General features: G+C 46.1%; 1 protein-coding gene and 8 non-coding genes across 9 annotated transcripts; all 9 read right to left on the reverse strand.

Moving 5' to 3' along the window:
- Window positions 1-4,797: 4,797 nt before the first annotated feature.
- TRNAN-GUU (transfer RNA asparagine (anticodon GUU)) lies at window positions 4,798-4,870 on the reverse strand. The gene has a single exon. It is a non-coding gene; the product is annotated as a tRNA-Asn (tRNA).
- Window positions 4,871-7,008: 2,138 nt separating this feature from the next.
- On the reverse strand, window positions 7,009-7,081 carry TRNAN-GUU (transfer RNA asparagine (anticodon GUU)). Its single transcript has one exon. It is a non-coding gene; the product is annotated as a tRNA-Asn (tRNA).
- Window positions 7,082-9,660: 2,579 nt separating this feature from the next.
- Window positions 9,661-9,733, reverse strand: TRNAN-GUU (transfer RNA asparagine (anticodon GUU)). The gene has a single exon. It is a non-coding gene; the product is annotated as a tRNA-Asn (tRNA).
- A 956-nt stretch (window positions 9,734-10,689) lies between these two features.
- Window positions 10,690-10,762, reverse strand: TRNAN-GUU (transfer RNA asparagine (anticodon GUU)). Its single transcript has one exon. It is a non-coding gene; the product is annotated as a tRNA-Asn (tRNA).
- A 1,103-nt stretch (window positions 10,763-11,865) lies between these two features.
- Window positions 11,866-11,938, reverse strand: TRNAN-GUU (transfer RNA asparagine (anticodon GUU)). Its single transcript has one exon. It is a non-coding gene; the product is annotated as a tRNA-Asn (tRNA).
- A 955-nt stretch (window positions 11,939-12,893) lies between these two features.
- On the reverse strand, window positions 12,894-12,966 carry TRNAN-GUU (transfer RNA asparagine (anticodon GUU)). Its single transcript has one exon. It is a non-coding gene; the product is annotated as a tRNA-Asn (tRNA).
- Window positions 12,967-15,350: 2,384 nt separating this feature from the next.
- LOC149590232 (uncharacterized) lies at window positions 15,351-16,976 on the reverse strand. The gene has a single exon (XM_089861793.1). It carries the CDS (start codon window positions 16,974-16,976, stop codon window positions 15,351-15,353), a length of 1,626 nt encoding a protein of 541 aa, XP_089717919.1.
- Window positions 16,977-18,706: 1,730 nt separating this feature from the next.
- Window positions 18,707-18,779, reverse strand: TRNAN-GUU (transfer RNA asparagine (anticodon GUU)). The gene has a single exon. It is a non-coding gene; the product is annotated as a tRNA-Asn (tRNA).
- A 1,691-nt stretch (window positions 18,780-20,470) lies between these two features.
- TRNAN-GUU (transfer RNA asparagine (anticodon GUU)) lies at window positions 20,471-20,543 on the reverse strand. Its single transcript has one exon. It is a non-coding gene; the product is annotated as a tRNA-Asn (tRNA).
- Window positions 20,544-20,718: the final 175 nt, after the last annotated feature.

Genomic DNA, 20,718 nt, shown 5'->3' on the forward strand with positions numbered 1-20,718 from the left:
CGGAAGCCCAAAAATTAAATGTTCGTTATGTATTGTGGAAAAACTCTGACTTTTTACGTTACATTTGAGATCCCATATCACCGCTCCCGGGTGGGCTCGAACCACCAACCTTTCGGTTAACAGCTGAACGCGCTAACCATTGCGCCACGGAAGCCCAAAAATTAAATGTTCGTCAGGTATTGTGGAAAAACTCTGACTTTTTACGTTACATTTGAGATCCCATAACACCGCTCCCGGGTGGGCTCGAACCACCAACCTATTGGTTAACAGCCGAACGCGCTAACCATTGAGCCACGGAAGCTCAGAAGTTAAATGGTCGTTAGGTATTGTGGAAAAACTCTGACTTTTTACGTTACATTTGAGATCCCATAACACCGCTCCCGGGTGGGCTCGAACCACCAACCTTTCGGTTAACAGCCGAACGCGCTAACCATTGCGCCACGGAAGCCCTAAAAATAAATGTTCGTCAGGTATTGTGGAAAAACTTTGCCTTTTTACGTTACATTCGAGACTTCACAACACCGCTCCCGGGTGGGGTCAAACCACCAACCTTTCGGTTAACAGCCGAACGCGCTAACCATTGCGCCAAGGAAGCCCAAAAATTAAATGTTCGTCAGGTATTGTGGAAAAACTCTGACTTTTTACGTTACATTTGAGATCCCATAACACAGCTCCCGGGTGGGCTCGAACCACCAACCTATTGGTTAACAGCCGAACGCGCTAACCATTGAGCCACGGAAGCTCAGAAATTAAATGGTTGTCAGGTATTGTGGAAAAGTTATGACTTTTCACGCTACATCAGAGACTCCACAACACCTCTCCCGGGTGGGCTCGAACCACCAACCTTTTGGTTAACATCCGAACGCGCTAACCATGGAGCCAAAGAAGCTCAGAAATGAAATGGTCTTCAGCTATTGTGGAAAAACTCTGACTTTTTACCTTACATTTGAGATCCCATAACACCACTCCCGGGTGGGCTCGAACCACCAACCTTTTCGTTAACAGCCGAACGCGCTAACCATTGCGCCACGGAAGCCCAAAAATTAACTGGTCGTCAGGTATTGTGGAAAAACTTTGGCTTTTTACCTTACATTTGAGTCTTCACAACACCGCTCCCGGGTGGGCTCGAACCACCAACCTTTCGGTTAACAGCCGAACGCGCTAACCATTGCGCCACGGAAGCCTAAAAATTAAATGTTCGTCAGGTATTGTGGAAAAACTCTGACTTTTTACGTCACATTTGAGCTCCCATAACACCGCTCCCGGGTGGGCTCGAACCACCAACCTATTGGTTAACAGCCGAACGCGCTAACCATTGAGCCACGGAAGCTCAGAAGTTAAATGGTCGTTAGGTATTGTGGAAAAACTCTGACTTTTTACGTCACATTTGAGATCCCATAACACCGCTCCCGGGTGGGCTCGAACCACCAACCTTTCGGTTAACAGCCGAACGCGCTAACCATTGCGCCACGGAAGCCCAAAAAATAAATGTTCGTCAGGTATTGTGGAAAAACTTTGCCTTTTTACGTTACATTCGAGACTTCACAACACCGCTCCCGGGTGGGCTCGAACCACCAACCTTTCGGTTAACAGCCGAACGCGCTAACCATTGCGCCAAGGAAGCCCAAAAATTAAATGTTCGTCAGGTATTGTGGAAAAACTCTGACTTTTTACGTTACATTTGAGATCCCATAACACCGCTCCCGGGTGGGCTCGAACCACCAACCTATTGGTTAACAGCCGAGCGCGCTAACCATTGAGCCACGGAAGCTCAGAAATTAAATGGTTGTCAGGTATTGTGGAAAAGTTATGACTTTTCACGCTACATCAGAGACCCCACAACACCTCTCCCGGGTGGGCTCAACCACCAACCTTTCGGTTAACAGCTGAACACGCTGCGCGCTAACCATTGCGCCACGGAAGCCCAAAAATTAAATGTTCGTCAGGTATTGTGGAAAAACTCTGACTTTCTACGTTACATTTGAGATCCCATAACACCGCTCCCGGGTGGGCTCGAACCACCAACCTTTCGGTTAACAGCTGAACGCGCTAACCATTGCGCCACGTAAGCCCAAAAATTAAATGTTCGTCAGGTATTGTGGAAAAACTCTGACTTTTTACGTTACATTTGAGATCCCATAACACCGCTTTCGGGTGTGCTCGAACCACCAACCTATTGGTTAACAGCCTAACGCGCTAACCATTGAGCCACGGAAGCTCAGAAATTGAATGGTTGTCAGGTATTGTGGAAAAGTTATGACTTTTCACGCAACATATGAGACCCCACAACACCTCTCCCGGGTGGGCTCGAGCCACCAACCTTTCGGTTAACAGCTGAACGCGCTAACCATTTCGCCACGGAAGCCCAAAAATTAAATGTTCGTCAGGTATTGTGGAAAAACTCTGACTTTTTACGTTACATTTGAGATCCCATAACACAGCTCCCGGGTGGGCTCGAACCACCAACCTATTGGTTAACAGCCGAACGCGCTAACCATTGAGCCACGGAAGCTCAGAAATTAAATGGTTGTCAGGTATTGTGGAAAAGTTATGACTTTTCACGCTACATCAGAGACTCCACAACACCTCTCCCGGGTGGGCTCGAACCACCAACCTTTTGGTTAACATCCGAACGCGCTAACCATGGAGCCAAAGAAGCTCAGAAATGAAATGGTCTTCAGCTATTGTGGAAAAACTCTGACTTTTTACCTTACATTTGAGATCCCATAACACCACTCCCGGGTGGGCTCGAACCACCAACCTTTTCGTTAACAGCCGAACGCGCTAACCATCGCGCCACGGAAGCCCAAAAATTAAATGGTCGTCAGGTATTGTGGAAAAACTTTGGCTTTTTACCTTACATTTGAGTCTTCACAACACCGCTCCCGGGTGGGCTCGAACCACCAACCTTTCGGTTAACAGCCGAACGCGCTAACCATTGCGCCACGGAAGCCCAAAAATTAAATGTTCGTCAGGTATTGTGGAAAAACTCTGACTTTTTACGTCACATTTGAGCTCCCATAACACCGCTCCCGGGTGGGCTCGAACCACCAACCTATTGGTTAACAGCCGAACGCGCTAACCATTGAGCCACGGAAGCTCAGAAGTTAAATGGTCGTTAGGTATTGTGGAAAAACTCTGACTTTTTACGTCACATTTGAGATCCCATAACACCGCTCCCGGGTGGGCTCGAACCACCAACCTTTCGGTTAACAGCCGAACGCGCTAACCATTGCGCCACGGAAGCCCAAAAAATAAATGTTCGTCAGGTATTGTGGAAAAACTTTGCCTTTTTACGTTACATTCGAGACTTCACAACACCGCTCCCGGGTGGGCTCGAACCACCAACCTTTCGGTTAACAGCCGAACGCGCTAACCATTGCGCCAAGGAAGCCCAAAAATTAAATGTTCGTCAGGTATTGTGGAAAAACTCTGACTTTTTACGTTACATTTGAGATCCCATAACACCGCTCCCGGGTGGGCTCGAACCACCAACCTATTGGTTAACAGCCGAGCGCGCTAACCATTGAGCCACGGAAGCTCAGAAATTAAATGGTTGTCAGGTATTGTGGAAAAGTTATGACTTTTCACGCTACATCAGAGACCCCACAACACCTCTCCCGGGTGGGCTCAACCACCAACCTTTCGGTTAACAGCTGAACACGCTGCGCGCTAACCATTGCGCCACGGAAGCCCAAAAATTAAATGTTCGTCAGGTATTGTGGAAAAACTCTGACTTTCTACGTTACATTTGAGATCCCATAACACCGCTCCCGGGTGGGCTCGAACCACCAACCTTTCGGTTAACAGCTGAACGCGCTAACCATTGCGCCACGTAAGCCCAAAAATTAAATGTTCGTCAGGTATTGTGGAAAAACTCTGACTTTTTACGTTACATTTGAGATCCCATAACACCGCTTTCGGGTGTGCTCGAACCACCAACCTATTGGTTAACAGCCTAACGCGCTAACCATTGAGCCACGGAAGCTCAGAAATTGAATGGTTGTCAGGTATTGTGGAAAAGTTATGACTTTTCACGCAACATATGAGACCCCACAACACCTCTCCCGGGTGGGCTCGAGCCACCAACCTTTCGGTTAACAGCTGAACGCGCTAACCATTTCGCCACGGAAGCCCAAAAATTAAATGTTCGTCAGGTATTGTGGAAAAACTCTGACTTTTTACGTTACATTTGAGATCCCATAACACCGCTTTCGGGTGTGCTCGAACCACCAACCTATTGGTTAACAGCCTAACGCGCTAACCATTGAGCCACGGAAGCTCAGAAATTGAATGGTTGTCAGGTATTGTGGAAAAGTTATGACTTTTCACGCTACATCAGAGACTCCACAACACCTCTCCCGGGTGGGCTCGAACCACCAACCTTTTGGTTAACATCCGAACGCGCTAACCATGGAGCCAAAGAAGCTCAGAAATGAAATGGTCTTCAGCTATTGTGGAAAAACTCTGACTTTTTACCTTACATTTGAGATCCCATAACACCACTCCCGGGTGGGCTCGAACCACCAACCTTTTCGTTAACAGCCGAACGCGCTAACCATTGCGCCACGGAAGCCCAAAAATTAAATGGTCGTCAGGTATTGTGGAAAAACTTTGGCTTTTTACGTTACATTTGAGTCTTCACAACACCGCTCCCGGGTGGGCTCGAACCACCAACCTTTCGGTTAACAGCCGAACGCGCTAACCATTGCGCCACGGAAGCCCAAAAATTAAATGTTCGTCAGGTATTGTGGAAAAACTCTGACTTTTTACGTTACATTTGAGATCCCATAACACCGCTTCCGGGTGGGCTCGAACCACCAACCTTTCGGTTAACAGCCGAACGCGCTAACCATTGCGCCACGGAAGCCCAAAAATTAAATGTTCGTCAGGTATTGTGGAAAAACTCTGACTTTTTACGTCACATTTGAGATCCCATAACACCGCTCCCGGGTGGGCTCGAACCACCAACCTTTCGGTTAACAGCCGAACGCGCTAACCATTGCGCCACGGAAGCCCAAAAAATAAATGTTCGTCAGGTATTGTTGAAAAACTTTGCCTTTTTACGTTACATTCGAGACTTCACAACACCGCTCCCGGGTGGGCTCGAACCACCAACCTTTCGGATAACAGCCGAACGCGCTAACCATTGCGCCACGGAAGCCCAAAAATTAAATGTTCGTCAGGTATTGTGGAAAAACTCTGACTTTTTACGTCACATTTGAGCTCCCATAACACCGCTCCCGGGTGGGCTCGAACCACCAACCTATTGGTTAACAGCCGAACGCGCTAACCATTGAGCCACGGAAGCTCAGAAGTTAAATGGTCGTTAGGTATTGTGGAAAAACTCTGACTTTTTACGTCACATTTGAGATCCCATAACACCGCTCCCGGGTGGGCTCGAACCACCAACCTTTCGGTTAACAGCCGAACGCGCTAACCATTGCGCCACGGAAGCCCAAAAAATAAATGTTCGTCAGGTATTGTGGAAAAACTTTGCCTTTTTACGTTACATTCGAGACTTCACAACACCGCTCCCGGGTGGGCTCGAACCACCAACCTTTCGGTTAACAGCCGAACGCGCTAACCATTGCGCCAAGGAAGCCCAAAAATTAAATGTTCGTCAGGTATTGTGGAAAAACTCTGACTTTTTACGTTACATTTGAGATCCCATAACACCGCTCCCGGGTGGGCTCGAACCACCAACCTATTGGTTAACAGCCGAGCGCGCTAACCATTGAGCCACGGAAGCTCAGAAATTAAATGGTTGTCAGGTATTGTGGAAAAGTTATGACTTTTCACGCTACATCAGAGACCCCACAACACCTCTCCCGGGTGGGCTCAACCACCAACCTTTCGGTTAACAGCTGAACACGCTGCGCGCTAACCATTGCGCCACGGAAGCCCAAAAATTAAATGTTCGTCAGGTATTGTGGAAAAACTCTGACTTTCTACGTTACATTTGAGATCCCATAACACCGCTCCCGGGTGGGCTCGAACCACCAACCTTTCGGTTAACAGCTGAACGCGCTAACCATTGCGCCACGTAAGCCCAAAAATTAAAAGTTCGTCAGGTATTGTGGAAAAACTCTGACTTTTTACGTTACATTTGAGATCCCATAACACCGCTTTCGGGTGTGCTCGAACCACCAACCTATTGGTTAACAGCCTAACGCGCTAACCATTGAGCCACGGAAGCTCAGAAATTGAATGGTTGTCAGGTATTGTGGAAAAGTTATGACTTTTCACGCAACATATGAGACCCCACAACACCTCTCCCGGGTGGGCTCGAGCCACCAACCTTTCGGTTAACAGCTGAACGCGCTAACCATTTCGCCACGGAAGCCCAAAAATTAAATGTTCGTCAGGTATTGTGGAAAAACTCTGACTTTTTACGTTACATTTGAGATCCCATAACACCGCTTTCGGGTGTGCTCGAACCACCAACCTATTGGTTAACAGCCTAACGCGCTAACCATTGAGCCACGGAAGCTCAGAAATTGAATGGTTGTCAGGTATTGTGGAAAAGTTATGACTTTTCACGCTACATCAGAGACTCCACAACACCTCTCCCGGGTGGGCTCGAACCACCAACCTTTTGGTTAACATCCGAACGCGCTAACCATGGAGCCAAAGAAGCTCAGAAATGAAATGGTCTTCAGCTATTGTGGAAAAACTCTGACTTTTTACCTTACATTTGAGATCCCATAACACCACTCCCGGGTGGGCTCGAACCACCAACCTTTTCGTTAACAGCCGAACGCGCTAACCATTGCGCCACGGAAGCCCAAAAATTAAATGGTCGTCAGGTATTGTGGAAAAACTTTGGCTTTTTACGTTACATTTGAGTCTTCACAACACCGCTCCCGGGTGGGCTCGAACCACCAACCTTTCGGTTAACAGCCGAACGCGCTAACCATTGCGCCACGGAAGCCCAAAAATTAAATGTTCGTCAGGTATTGTGGAAAAACTCTGACTTTTTACGTTACATTTGAGATCCCATAACACCGCTTCCGGGTGGGCTCGAACCACCAACCTTTCGGTTAACAGCCGAACGCGCTAACCATTGCGCCACGGAAGCCCAAAAATTAAATGTTCGTCAGGTATTGTGGAAAAACTCTGACTTTTTACGTCACATTTGAGATCCCATAACACCGCTCCCGGGTGGGCTCGAACCACCAACCTTTCGGTTAACAGCCGAACGCGCTAACCATTGCGCCACGGAAGCCCAAAAAATAAATGTTCGTCAGGTATTGTTGAAAAACTTTGCCTTTTTACGTTACATTCGAGACTTCACAACACCGCTCCCGGGTGGGCTCGAACCACCAACCTTTCGGATAACAGCCGAACGCGCTAACCATTGCGCCAAGGAAGCCCAAAAATTAAATGTTCGTCAGGTATTGTGGAAAAACTCTGACTTTTTACGTTACATTTGAGATCCCATAACACCGCTCCCGGGTGGGCTCGAACCACCAACCTTTTCGTTAACAGCCGAACGCGCTAACCATTGCGCCACGGAAGCCCAAAAATTAAATGGTCGTCAGGTATTGTGGAAAAACTTTGGCTTTTTACGTTACATTTGAGTCTTCACAACACCGCTCCCGGGTGGGCTCGAACCACCAACCTTTCGGTTAACAGCCGAACGCGCTAACCATTGCGCCACGGAAGCCCAAAAATTAAATGTTCGTCAGGTATTGTGGAAAAACTCTGACTTTTTACGTCACATTTGAGATCCCATAACACCGCTCCCGGGTGGGCTCGAACCACCAACCTTTCGGTTAACAGCCGAACGCGCTAACCATTGCGCCACGGAAGCCCAAAAAATAAATGTTCGTCAGGTATTGTTGAAAAACTTTGCCTTTTTACGTTACATTCGAGACTTCACAACACCGCTCCCGGGTGGGCTCGAACCACCAACCTTTCGGATAACAGCCGAACGCGCTAACCATTGCGCCACGGAAGCCCAAAAATTAAATGTTCGTCAGGTATTGTGGAAAAACTCTGACTTTTTACGTCACATTTGAGCTCCCATAACACCGCTCCCGGGTGGGCTCGAACCACCAACCTATTGGTTAACAGCCGAACGCGCTAACCATTGAGCCACGGAAGCTCAGAAGTTAAATGGTCGTTAGGTATTGTGGAAAAACTCTGACTTTTTACGTCACATTTGAGATCCCATAACACCGCTCCCGGGTGGGCTCGAACCACCAACCTTTCGGTTAACAGCCGAACGCGCTAACCATTGCGCCAAGGAAGCCCAAAAATTAAATGTTCGTCAGGTATTGTGGAAAAACTCTGACTTTTTACGTTACATTTGAGATCCCATAACACCGCTCCCGGGTGGGCTCGAACCACCAACCTATTGGTTAACAGCCGAGCGCGCTAACCATTGAGCCACGGAAGCTCAGAAATTAAATGGTTGTCAGGTATTGTGGAAAAGTTATGACTTTTCACGCTACATCAGAGACCCCACAACACCTCTCCCGGGTGGGCTCAACCACCAACCTTTCGGTTAACAGCTGAACACGCTGCGCGCTAACCATTGCGCCACGGAAGCCCAAAAATTAAATGTTCGTCAGGTATTGTGGAAAAACTCTGACTTTCTACGTTACATTTGAGATCCCATAACACCGCTCCCGGGTGGGCTCGAACCACCAACCTTTCGGTTAACAGCTGAACGCGCTAACCATTGCGCCACGTAAGCCCAAAAATTAAAAGTTCGTCAGGTATTGTGGAAAAACTCTGACTTTTTACGTTACATTTGAGATCCCATAACACCGCTTTCGGGTGTGCTCGAACCACCAACCTATTGGTTAACAGCCTAACGCGCTAACCATTGAGCCACGGAAGCTCAGAAATTGAATGGTTGTCAGGTATTGTGGAAAAGTTATGACTTTTCACGCAACATATGAGACCCCACAACACCTCTCCCGGGTGGGCTCGAGCCACCAACCTTTCGGTTAACAGCTGAACGCGCTAACCATTTCGCCACGGAAGCCCAAAAATTAAATGTTCGTCAGGTATTGTGGAAAAACTCTGACTTTTTACGTTACATTTGAGATCCCATAACACCGCTTTCGGGTGTGCTCGAACCACCAACCTATTGGTTAACAGCCTAACGCGCTAACCATTGAGCCACGGAAGCTCAGAAATTGAATGGTTGTCAGGTATTGTGGAAAAGTTATGACTTTTCACGCTACATCAGAGACTCCACAACACCTCTCCCGGGTGGGCTCGAACCACCAACCTTTTGGTTAACATCCGAACGCGCTAACCATGGAGCCAAAGAAGCTCAGAAATGAAATGGTCTTCAGCTATTGTGGAAAAACTCTGACTTTTTACCTTACATTTGAGATCCCATAACACCACTCCCGGGTGGGCTCGAACCACCAACCTTTTCGTTAACAGCCGAACGCGCTAACCATTGCGCCACGGAAGCCCAAAAATTAAATGGTCGTCAGGTATTGTGGAAAAACTTTGGCTTTTTACGTTACATTTGAGTCTTCACAACACCGCTCCCGGGTGGGCTCGAACCACCAACCTTTCGGTTAACAGCCGAACGCGCTAACCATTGCGCCACGGAAGCCCAAAAATTAAATGTTCGTCAGGTATTGTGGAAAAACTCTGACTTTTTACGTTACATTTGAGATCCCATAACACCGCTTCCGGGTGGGCTCGAACCACCAACCTTTCGGTTAACAGCCGAACGCGCTAACCATTGCGCCACGGAAGCCCAAAAATTAAATGTTCGTCAGGTATTGTGGAAAAACTCTGACTTTTTACGTCACATTTGAGATCCCATAACACCGCTCCCGGGTGGGCTCGAACCACCAACCTTTCGGTTAACAGCCGAACGCGCTAACCATTGCGCCACGGAAGCCCAAAAAATAAATGTTCGTCAGGTATTGTTGAAAAACTTTGCCTTTTTACGTTACATTCGAGACTTCACAACACCGCTCCCGGGTGGGCTCGAACCACCAACCTTTCGGATAACAGCCGAACGCGCTAACCATTGCGCCAAGGAAGCCCAAAAATTAAATGTTCGTCAGGTATTGTGGAAAAACTCTGACTTTTTACGTTACATTTGAGATCCCATAACACCGCTCCCGGGTGGGCTCGAACCACCAACCTATTGGTTAACAGCTGAACGCGCTAACCATTGCGCCACGGAAGCCCAAAAATTAAATGTTCGTCAGGTATTGTGGAAAAACTCTGACTTTTTACGTTACATTTGAGATCCCATAACACCGCTTTCGGGTGTGCTCGAACCACCAACCTATTGGTTAACAGCCTAACGCGCTAACCATTGAGCCACGGAAGCTCAGAAATTGAATGGTTGTCAGGTATTGTGGAAAAGTTATGACTTTTCACGCTACATCAGAGACTCCACAACACCTCTCCCGGGTGGGCTCGAACCACCAACCTTTTGGTTAACATCCGAACGCGCTAACCATGGAGCCAAAGAAGCTCAGAAATGAAATGGTCTTCAGCTATTGTGGAAAAACTCTGACTTTTTACCTTACATTTGAGATCCCATAACACCACTCCCGGGTGGGCTCGAACCACCAACCTTTTCGTTAACAGCCGAACGCGCTAACCATTGCGCCACGGAAGCCCAAAAATTAAATGTTCGTCAGGTATTGTGGAAAAACTCTGACTTTTTACGTTACATTTGAGATCCCATAACACCGCTTCCGGGTGGGCTCGAACCACCAACCTTTCGGTTAACAGCCGAACGCGCTAACCATTGCGCCACGGAAGCCCAAAAATTAAATGTTCGTCAGGTATTGTGGAAAAACTCTGACTTTTTACGTCACATTTGAGATCCCATAACACCGCTCCCGGGTGGGCTCGAACCACCAACCTTTCGGATAACAGCCGAACGCGCTAACCATTGCGCCAAGGAAGCCCAAAAATTAAATGTTCGTCAGGTATTGTGGAAAAACTTTGCCTTTTTACGTTACATTTGAGATCCCATAACACCGCTCCCGGGTGGGCTCGAACCACCAACCTATTGGTTAACAGCCTAACGCGCTAACCATTGAGCCACGGAAGCTCAGAAATTGAATGGTTGTCAGGTATTGTGGAAAAGTTATGACTTTTCACGCAACATATGAGACCCCACAACACCTCTCCCGGGTGGGCTCGAGCCACCAACCTTTCGGTTAACAGCTGAACGCGCTAACCATTTCGCCACGGAAGCCCAAAAATTAAATGTTCGTCAGGTATTGTGGAAAAACTCTGACTTTTTACGTTACATTTGAGATCCCATAACACCGCTTTCGGGTGTGCTCGAACCACCAACCTATTGGTTAACAGCCTAACGCGCTAACCATTGAGCCACGGAAGCTCAGAAATTGAATGGTTGTCAGGTATTGTGGAAAAGTTATGACTTTTCACGCTACATCAGAGACTCCACAACACCTCTCCCGGGTGGGCTCGAACCACCAACCTTTTGGTTAACATCCGAACGCGCTAACCATGGAGCCAAAGAAGCTCAGAAATGAAATGGTCTTCAGCTATTGTGGAAAAACTCTGACTTTTTACCTTACATTTGAGATCCCATAACACCACTCCCGGGTGGGCTCGAACCACCAACCTTTTCGTTAACAGCCGAACGCGCTAACCATTGCGCCACGGAAGCCCAAAAATTAAATGGTCGTCAGGTATTGTGGAAAAACTTTGGCTTTTTACGTTACATTTGAGTCTTCACAACACCGCTCCCGGGTGGGCTCGAACCACCAACCTTTCGGTTAACAGCCGAACGCGCTAACCATTGCGCCACGGAAGCCCAAAAATTAAATGTTCGTCAGGTATTGTGGAAAAACTCTGACTTTTTACGTTACATTTGAGATCCCATAACACCGCTTCCGGGTGGGCTCGAACCACCAACCTTTCGGTTAACAGCCGAACGCGCTAACCATTGCGCCACGGAAGCCCAAAAATTAAATGTTCGTCAGGTATTGTGGAAAAACTCTGACTTTTTACGTCACATTTGAGATCCCATAACACCGCTCCCGGGTGGGCTCGAACCACCAACCTTTCGGTTAACAGCCGAACGCGCTAACCATTGCGCCACGGAAGCCCAAAAAATAAATGTTCGTCAGGTATTGTTGAAAAACTTTGCCTTTTTACGTTACATTCGAGACTTCACAACACCGCTCCCGGGTGGGCTCGAACCACCAACCTTTCGGATAACAGCCGAACGCGCTAACCATTGCGCCAAGGAAGCCCAAAAATTAAATGTTCGTCAGGTATTGTGGAAAAACTCTGACTTTTTACGTTACATTTGAGATCCCATAACACCGCTCCCGGGTGGGCTCGAACCACCAACCTATTGGTTAACAGCTGAACGCGCTAACCATTGCGCCACGGAAGCCCAAAAATTAAATGTTCGTCAGGTATTGTGGAAAAACTCTGACTTTTTACGTTACATTTGAGATCCCATAACACCGCTTTCGGGTGTGCTCGAACCACCAACCTATTGGTTAACAGCCTAACGCGCTAACCATTGAGCCACGGAAGCTCAGAAATTGAATGGTTGTCAGGTATTGTGGAAAAGTTATGACTTTTCACGCTACATCAGAGACTCCACAACACCTCTCCCGGGTGGGCTCGAACCACCAACCTTTGATTAACATCCGAACGCGCTAACCATGGAGCCAAAGAAGCTCAGAAATGAAATGGTCTTCAGCTATTGTGGAAAAACTCTGACTTTTTACCTTACATTTGAGATCCCATAACACCACTCCCGGGTGGGCTCGAACCACCAACCTTTTCGTTAACAGCCGAACGCGCTAACCATTGCGCCACGGAAGCCCAAAAATTAAATGTTCGTCAGGTATTGTGGAAAAACTCTGACTTTTTACGTTACATTTGAGATCCCATAACACCGCTTCCGGGTGGGCTCGAACCACCAACCTTTCGGTTAACAGCCGAACGCGCTAACCATTGCGCCACGGAAGCCCAAAAATTAAATGTTCGTCAGGTATTGTGGAAAAACTCTGACTTTTTACGTCACATTTGAGATCCCATAACACCGCTCCCGGGTGGGCTCGAACCACCAACCTTTCGGATAACAGCCGAACGCGCTAACCATTGCGCCACGGAAGCCCAAAAATTAAATGTTCGTCAGGTATTGTGGAAAAACTCTGACTTTTTACGTTACATTTGAGATCCCATAACACCGCTTTCGGGTGTGCTCGAACCACCAACCTATTGGTTAACAGCCTAACGCGCTAACCATTGAGCCACGGAAGCTCAGAAATTGAATGGTTGTCAGGTATTGTGGAAAAGTTATGACTTTTCACGCTACATCAGAGACTCCACAACACCTCTCCCGGGTGGGCTCGAACCACCAACCTTTTGGTTAACATCCGAACGCGCTAACCATGGAGCCAAAGAAGCTCAGAAATGAAATGGTCTTCAGCTATTGTGGAAAAACTCTGACTTTTTACCTTACATTTGAGATCCCATAACACCACTCCCGGGTGGGCTCGAACCACCAACCTTTTCGTTAACAGCCGAACGCGCTAACCATTGCGCCACGGAAGCCCAAAAATTAAATGGTCGTCAGGTATTGTGGAAAAACTTTGCCTTTTTACGTTACATTTGAGTCTTCACAACACCGCTCCCGGGTGGGCTCGAACCACCAACCTTTCGGTTAACAGCCGAACGCGCTAACCATTGCGCCACGGAAGCCCAAAAATTAAATGTTCGTCAGGTATTGTGGAAAAACTCTGACTTTTTACGTTACATTTGAGATCCCATAACACCGCTTCCGGGTGGGCTCGAACCACCAACCTATTGGTTAACAGCCGAACGCGCTAACCATAGAGCCACGGAAGCTCAGAAGTTAAATGGTCGTTAGGTATTGTGGAAAAACTCTGACTTTTTACGTCACATTTGAGATCCCATAACACCGCTCCCGGGTGGGCTCGAACCACCAACCTTTCGGTTAACAGCCGAACGCGCTAACCATTGCGCCACGGAAGCCCAAAAAATAAATGTTCGTCAGGTATTGTTGAAAAACTTTGCCTTTTTACGTTACATTCGAGACTGCACAACACCGCTCCCGGGTGGGCTCGAACCACCAACCTTTCGGATAACAGCCGAACGCGCTAACCATTGCGCCAAGGAAGCCCAAAAATTAAATGTTCGTCAGGTATTGTGGAAAAACTCTGACTTTTTACGTTACATTTGAGATCCCATAACACCGCTCCCGGGTGGGCTCGAACCACCAACCTATTGGTTAACAGCTGAACGCGCTAACTATTGCGCCACGGAAGCCCAAAAATTAAATGTTCGTCAGGTATTGTGGAAAAACTGACTTTTTACCTTACATTTGAGATCCCATAACACCACTCCCGGGTGGGCTCGAACCACCAACCTTTTCGTTAACAGCCGAACGCGCTAACCATTGCGCCACGGAAGCCCAAAAATTAAATGGTCGTCAGGTATTGTGGAAAAACTTTGGCTTTTTACGTTACATTTGAGTCTTCACAACACCGCTCCCGGGTGGGCTCGAACCACCAACCTTTCGGTTAACAGCCGAACGCGCTAACCATTGCGCCACGGAAGCCCAAAAAATAAATGTTCGTCAGGTATTGTTGAAAAACTTTGCCTTTTTACGTTACATTCGAGACTTCACAACACCGCTCCCGGGTGGGCTCGAACCACCAACCTTTCTGATAACAGCCGAACGCGCTAACCATTGCGCCAAGGAAGCCCAAAAATTAAATGTTCGTCAGGTATTGTGGAAAAACTCTGACTTTTTACGTTACATTTGAGATCCCATAACACCGCTCCCGGGTGGGCTCGAACCACCAACCGATTGGTTAACAGCCGAACGCGCTAACCATTGAGCCACGGAAGCTCAGAAATTAAATGGTTGTCAGGTATTGTGGAAAAGTTATGACTTTTCACGCTACATCAGAGACCCCACAACACCTCTCCCGGGTGGGCTCAACCACCAACCTTTCGGTTAACAGCTGAACACGCTGCGCGCTAACCATTGCGCCACGGAAGCCCAAAAATTAAATGTTCGTCAGGTATTGTGGAAAAACTCTAACTTTTTACGTTACATTTGAGATCCCATAACACCGCTCCCGGGTGGGCTCGAACCACCAACCTATTGGTTAACATTATAATTAATAAAAATTAATTACCGGACTACTTGCGTATAAAATACTAAGTATTTACAAATAATTCAACTTTATTTACGCAATAAAATTTTAAAACTCGGAAAAACAATAAATTTTACCGAGCTCCGACGACTAGTTTCGCATCTTACAGATGCATCATCAGGTCTAAATTAAGGGGCGAGATTTTCTATCACAAATTAACAATCATCACGTGGTTCCATAAAGGTCGGGGATTTTTCTATTCCAAAGTTCAATAATATAGCTACCCGGACCGTCGTCTCGGTTTAGAGCTTGTAGTTTTTTACGTTTTTTATAAATTTCAAATGATTCGCGTACATTAAGTTTAATGTAGTTGTCAAACATCGCAATGTTTTTTATATTAATAAAATCAATTGTATGGTCAGGGTGTTTGGTGATGTGTTCTGCCAATGCTGAAGAGTAATCCTTATTATTTTTGACGTCATTTTTGTGTTCGTTAACTCTAAATTTTAAATTGCGTTTGGTTTGACCTATATATGCATGGTCACAGGAACATGTTATTTGGTAGATGCCAAATTTGTTCGAGATTGGGATCGGGTCTTTCAAAGAACCTATCAAATTTTGAATTTTTCCTACTGGTTTGAATATAGGTTTTATACCGCTTTGGCTGAACACATTACCAATCAATTCAGAAGTATGTTTATAATATGGGAGTACAATCATTTGTTTAGGCTTAATTTCTCTAGGAAGTCTTGTTTTACTGTAAATCTTGTTACGGATGGATATCCGGTCGATGCTTCTAATTAAGGTGTCTTCGTTGAAACCTCGATCTTTTGCAATGGCTTTTATCATGCGGATTTCTTTATTGAGACATTCTTGGTCAGAGCAAATCAATGTCGCTCTATTGATGTAGGAATGAAACGCTGTAAGTTTTTGGGACAGAGGATGGTTGGAATCCTTGTGGGGGGGCATTGCAACGGAGAATGGTTTTCTGAAGACAGAGGTGCTAATTACGTTGTCAGATTTATTAATTAGTATGTCAAGGAAGGGTAATTCGTTGTTATGTTCCTTTTCCACCGTGAATTGGATACACTGATCAATGTTGTTCAGATAATTTAGGAATTTTTCGATGTCTGACGTTTGATGTTGCCAAATTGCTAGGATGTCATCGACATAGCGTTTCCAGAAGTTGATTTTAAATGGGGAATTGAGTAACGCAATTTTTTCCAATTTGTTGATGTAAATGTCACAAAGGAGAGGTGATAGCGGACTCCCCATCGCTAAGCCTGTCCTTTGGGAATATATTTTTGAATTCGCCATGAAGAACGGGTTGACGATGCAAATCTCAACTAATGTGATTAGATCTGTCTTCTCGATTATATGAACTTGTTCCATGGTTAATCTTTCTCGGAGTGCTGTAATTGCACCTTCAATAGGCACACTGGTAAACATTGCAACTACATCAAAGGACACCAACGTATCCTTAGGTTTAATTTCAATTTTGTTCAATTCACTTAACAGTTCATTAGCATTTTTAAGAGTATGGTCATGTTTATCAGTTAAAAAAGTGAGTTTTTTAGTTAAGAATTTCGCAATTTTGTGAGTAGGGGAATTAATACTGTCCACGATCGGTCTGAATTTCAAGGTCGGCTTATGAATTTTTGGAAGTGCGTACATCCTAGGGGTTGTGAAATGCGTGGCGATTAATTGTTTCTTGGTTTTTTCCTCAAGGGAGATACAGGCTTTCACTGTTCTTTTAACTTTGTCTTGAAAGGTGAACAGGGGGTCGCGTTTTAGTTCTTTATAGGTTAAAGTATCAGCTAGTAAATCATTGACTCCTTTAACATAGTCCATTTTATCAAGTAAGACAATGCATCCGCCCTTGTCTGCTCTTGTGATCACCAGATTTTTTATTACGTTTCAACTCAGTTAAGGCTATGTATTCGCTCCTTTTTATGTTTCTTATAGGTTTAACTGGTTTGTTCAGGATGTCAATACATGCACTACGTAATTTAGTTTTTAAAGATAAGTCAGTTATTTGATTAATGCCCACTTCAATATCGGTTATTAGTTCCTCTCTGTTTAGGCCTTTGTTTGAAATAGCGAAATTCAATCCCTTTTCCAACACTTTCATCTGTGTTGGATCGATTTGTAAACTTGATTTATTAATGATTTTTGGATTGGTTAAGAGTTTTATTGTTCAGGAGACAATAAGTCATTAGAAGTTACGTTTGGTTTTGGTTTCTCAGCTAACAGTTTGTTAAATTTTAAATTTAAATTGCTAATGATATGTAGATTATTAGTAGCTAATTTTTCCCATCGTTCGTTTGATTCCCAAAGTTTTGAAAAATTATTGTCACTTACGGCGTTTAAATTCGGATTGTATTGTAGGTGAAATTTGTACGTCTCACTTTCTAATACTGCTATGTCCCGACGTTTGCGTTGGATTATGCTGATGAGTATTTTTGTTCTAGTATACTTGATATAACTAGTCGTCGGAGCTCGGTAAAATTTATTGTTTTTCCGAGTTTTAAAATTTTATTGCGTAAATAAAGTTGAATTATTTGTAAATACTTAGTATTGGTTAACAGCCGAACGCGCTAACCATTGAGCCACGGAAGCTCAGAAGTTAAATGGTCGTTAGGTATTGTGGAAAAACTCTGACTTTTTACGTTACATTTGAGATCCCATAACACCGCTCCCGGGTGGGCTCGAACCACCAACCTTTCGGATAACAGCCGAACGCGCTAACCATTGCGCCAAGGAAGCCCAAAAATTAAATGTTCGTCAGGTATTGTGGAAAAACTCTGACTTTTTACGTTACATTTGAGATCCCATAACACCGCTCCCGGGTGGGCTCGAACCACCAACCGATTGGTTAACAGCCGAACGCGCTAACCATTGAGCCACGGAAGCTCAGAAATTAAATGGTTGTCAGGTATTGTGGAAAAGTTATGACTTTTCACGCTACATCAGAGACCCCACAACACCTCTCCCGGGTGGGCTCAACCACCAACCTTTCGGTTAACAGCTGAACGCGCTGCGCGCTAACCATTGCGCCACGGAAGCCCAAAAATTAAATGTTCGTCAGGTATTGTGGAAAAACTCTGACTTTCTACGTTACATTTGAGATTCCATAACACCGCTCCCGGGTGGGCTCGAACCACCAACCTTTCGGTTAACAGCTGAACGCGCTAACCATTGCGCCACGGAAGCCCAAAAATTAAATGTTCGTTAGGTATTGTGGAAAAACTCTGACTTTTTACGTTACATTTGAGATCCCATAACACCGCTCCCGGGTGGGCTCGAACCACCAACCTTTCGGTTAACAGCTGAACGCGCTAACCATTGCGCCACGGAAGCCCAAAAATTAAATGTTCGTCAGGTATTGTGGAAAAACTCTAACTTTTTACGTTACATTTGAGATCCCATAACACCGCTCCCGGGTGGGCTCGAACCACCAACCTATTGGTTAACAGCCGAACGCGCTAACCATTGAGCCACGGAAGCTCAGAAGTTAAATGGTCGTTAGGTATTGTGGAAAAACTCTGACTTTTTACGTTACATTTGAGATCCCATAACACCGCTCCCGGGTGGGCTCGAACCACCAACCTTTCGGTTAACAGCCGAACGCGCTAACCACTGCGCCACGGAAGCCCTAAAAATAAATGTTCGTCAGGTATTGTGGAAAAACTTTGCCTTTTTACGTTACATTCGAGACTTCACAACACCGCTCCCGGGTGGGGTCGAACCACCAACCTTTCGGTTAACAGCCGAACGCGCTAACCATTGCGCCAAGGAAGCCCATAAATTAAATGTTCGTCAGGTATTGTGGAAAAACTCTGACTTTTTACGTTACATTTGAGATCCCATAACACCGCTCCCGGGTGGGCTCGAACCACCAACCTATTGGTTAACAGCCGAACGCGCTAACCATTGAGCCACGGAAGCTCAGAAATTAAAGGGTTGTCAGGTATTGTGGAAAAGTTATGACTTTTCACGCTACATCAGAGACTCCACAACACCTCTCCCGGGTGGGCTCGAACCACCAACCTTTTGGTTAACATCCGAACGCGCTAACCATGGAGCCAAAGAAGCTCAGAAATGAAATGGTCTTCAGCTATTGTGGAAAAACTCTGACTTTTTACCTTACATTTGAGATCCCATAACACCACTCCCGGGTGGGCTCGAACCACCAACCTTTTCGTTAACAGCCGAACGCGCTAACCATTGCGCCACGGAAGCCCAAAAATTAAATGGTCGTCAGGTATTGTGGAAAAACTTTGGCTTTTTACGTTACATTTGAGTCTTCACAACACCGCTCCCGGGTGGGCTCGAACCACCAACCTTTCGGTTAACAGCCGAACGCGCTAACCATTGCGCCACGGAAGCCCAAAAATTAAATGTTCGTCAGGTATTGTGGAGAAACTCTGACTTTTTACGTTACATTTGAGCTCCCATAACACCGCCCCCGGGTGGGCTCGAACCACCAACCTATTGGTTAACAGCCGAACGCGCTAACCATTGAGCCACGGAAGCTCAGAAGTTAAATGGTCGTTAGGTATTGTGGAAAAACTCTGACTTTTTACGTCACATTTGAGATCCCATAACACCGCTCCCGGGTGGGCTCGAACCACAAACCTTTCGGTTAACAGCCGAACGCGCTAACCATTGCGCCACGGAAGCCCAAAAAATAAATGTTCGTCAGGTATTGTGGAAAAACTTTGCCTTTTTACGTTACATTCGAGACTTCTTAACACCGCTCCCGGGTGGGCTCGAACCACCAACCTTTCGGTTAACAGCCGAACGCGCTAACCATTGCGCCAAGGAAGCCCAAAAATTAAATGTTCGTCAGGTATTGTGGAAAAACTCTGACTTTTTACGTTACATTTGAGATTCCATAACACCGCTCCCGGGTGGGCTCGAACCACCAACCTTTCGGTTAACAGCTGAACGCGCTAACCATTGCGCCACGGAAGCCCAAAAATTAAATGTTCGTTAGGTATTGTGGAAAAACTCTGACTTTTTACGTTACATTTGAGATCCCATAACACCGCTCCCGGGTGGGCTCGAACCACCAACCTTTCGGTTAACAGCTGAACGCGCTAACCATTGCGCCACGGAAGCCCAAAAATTAAATGTTCGTCAGGTATTGTGGAAAAACTCTAACTTTTTACGTTACATTTGAGATCCCATAACACCGCTCCCGGGTGGGCTCGAACCACCAACCTATTGGTTAACAGCCGAACGCGCTAACCATTGAGCCACGGAAGCTCAGAAGTTAAATGGTCGTTAGGTATTGTGGAAAAACTCTGACTTTTTACGTTACATTTGAGATCCCATAACACCGCTCCCGGGTGGGCTCGAACCACCAACCTTTCGGTTAACAGCCGAACGCGCTAACCACTGCGCCACGGAAGCCCTAAAAATAAATGTTCGTCAGGTATTGTGGAAAAACTTTGCCTTTTTACGTTACATTCGAGACTTCACAACACCGCTCCCGGGTGGGGTCGAACCACCAACCTTTCGGTTAACAGCCGAACGCGCTAACCATTGCGCCAAGGAAGCCCATAAATTAAGTGTTCGTCAGGTATTG

This window comes from Phalangium opilio, unplaced genomic scaffold (assembly GCF_054372755.1).
Source record: "Phalangium opilio isolate 3A_F unplaced genomic scaffold, DU_Popi_V2 ptg000505l_1, whole genome shotgun sequence".
In the NCBI taxonomy this organism is placed as follows: domain Eukaryota; kingdom Metazoa; phylum Arthropoda; class Arachnida; order Opiliones; family Phalangiidae; genus Phalangium; species Phalangium opilio.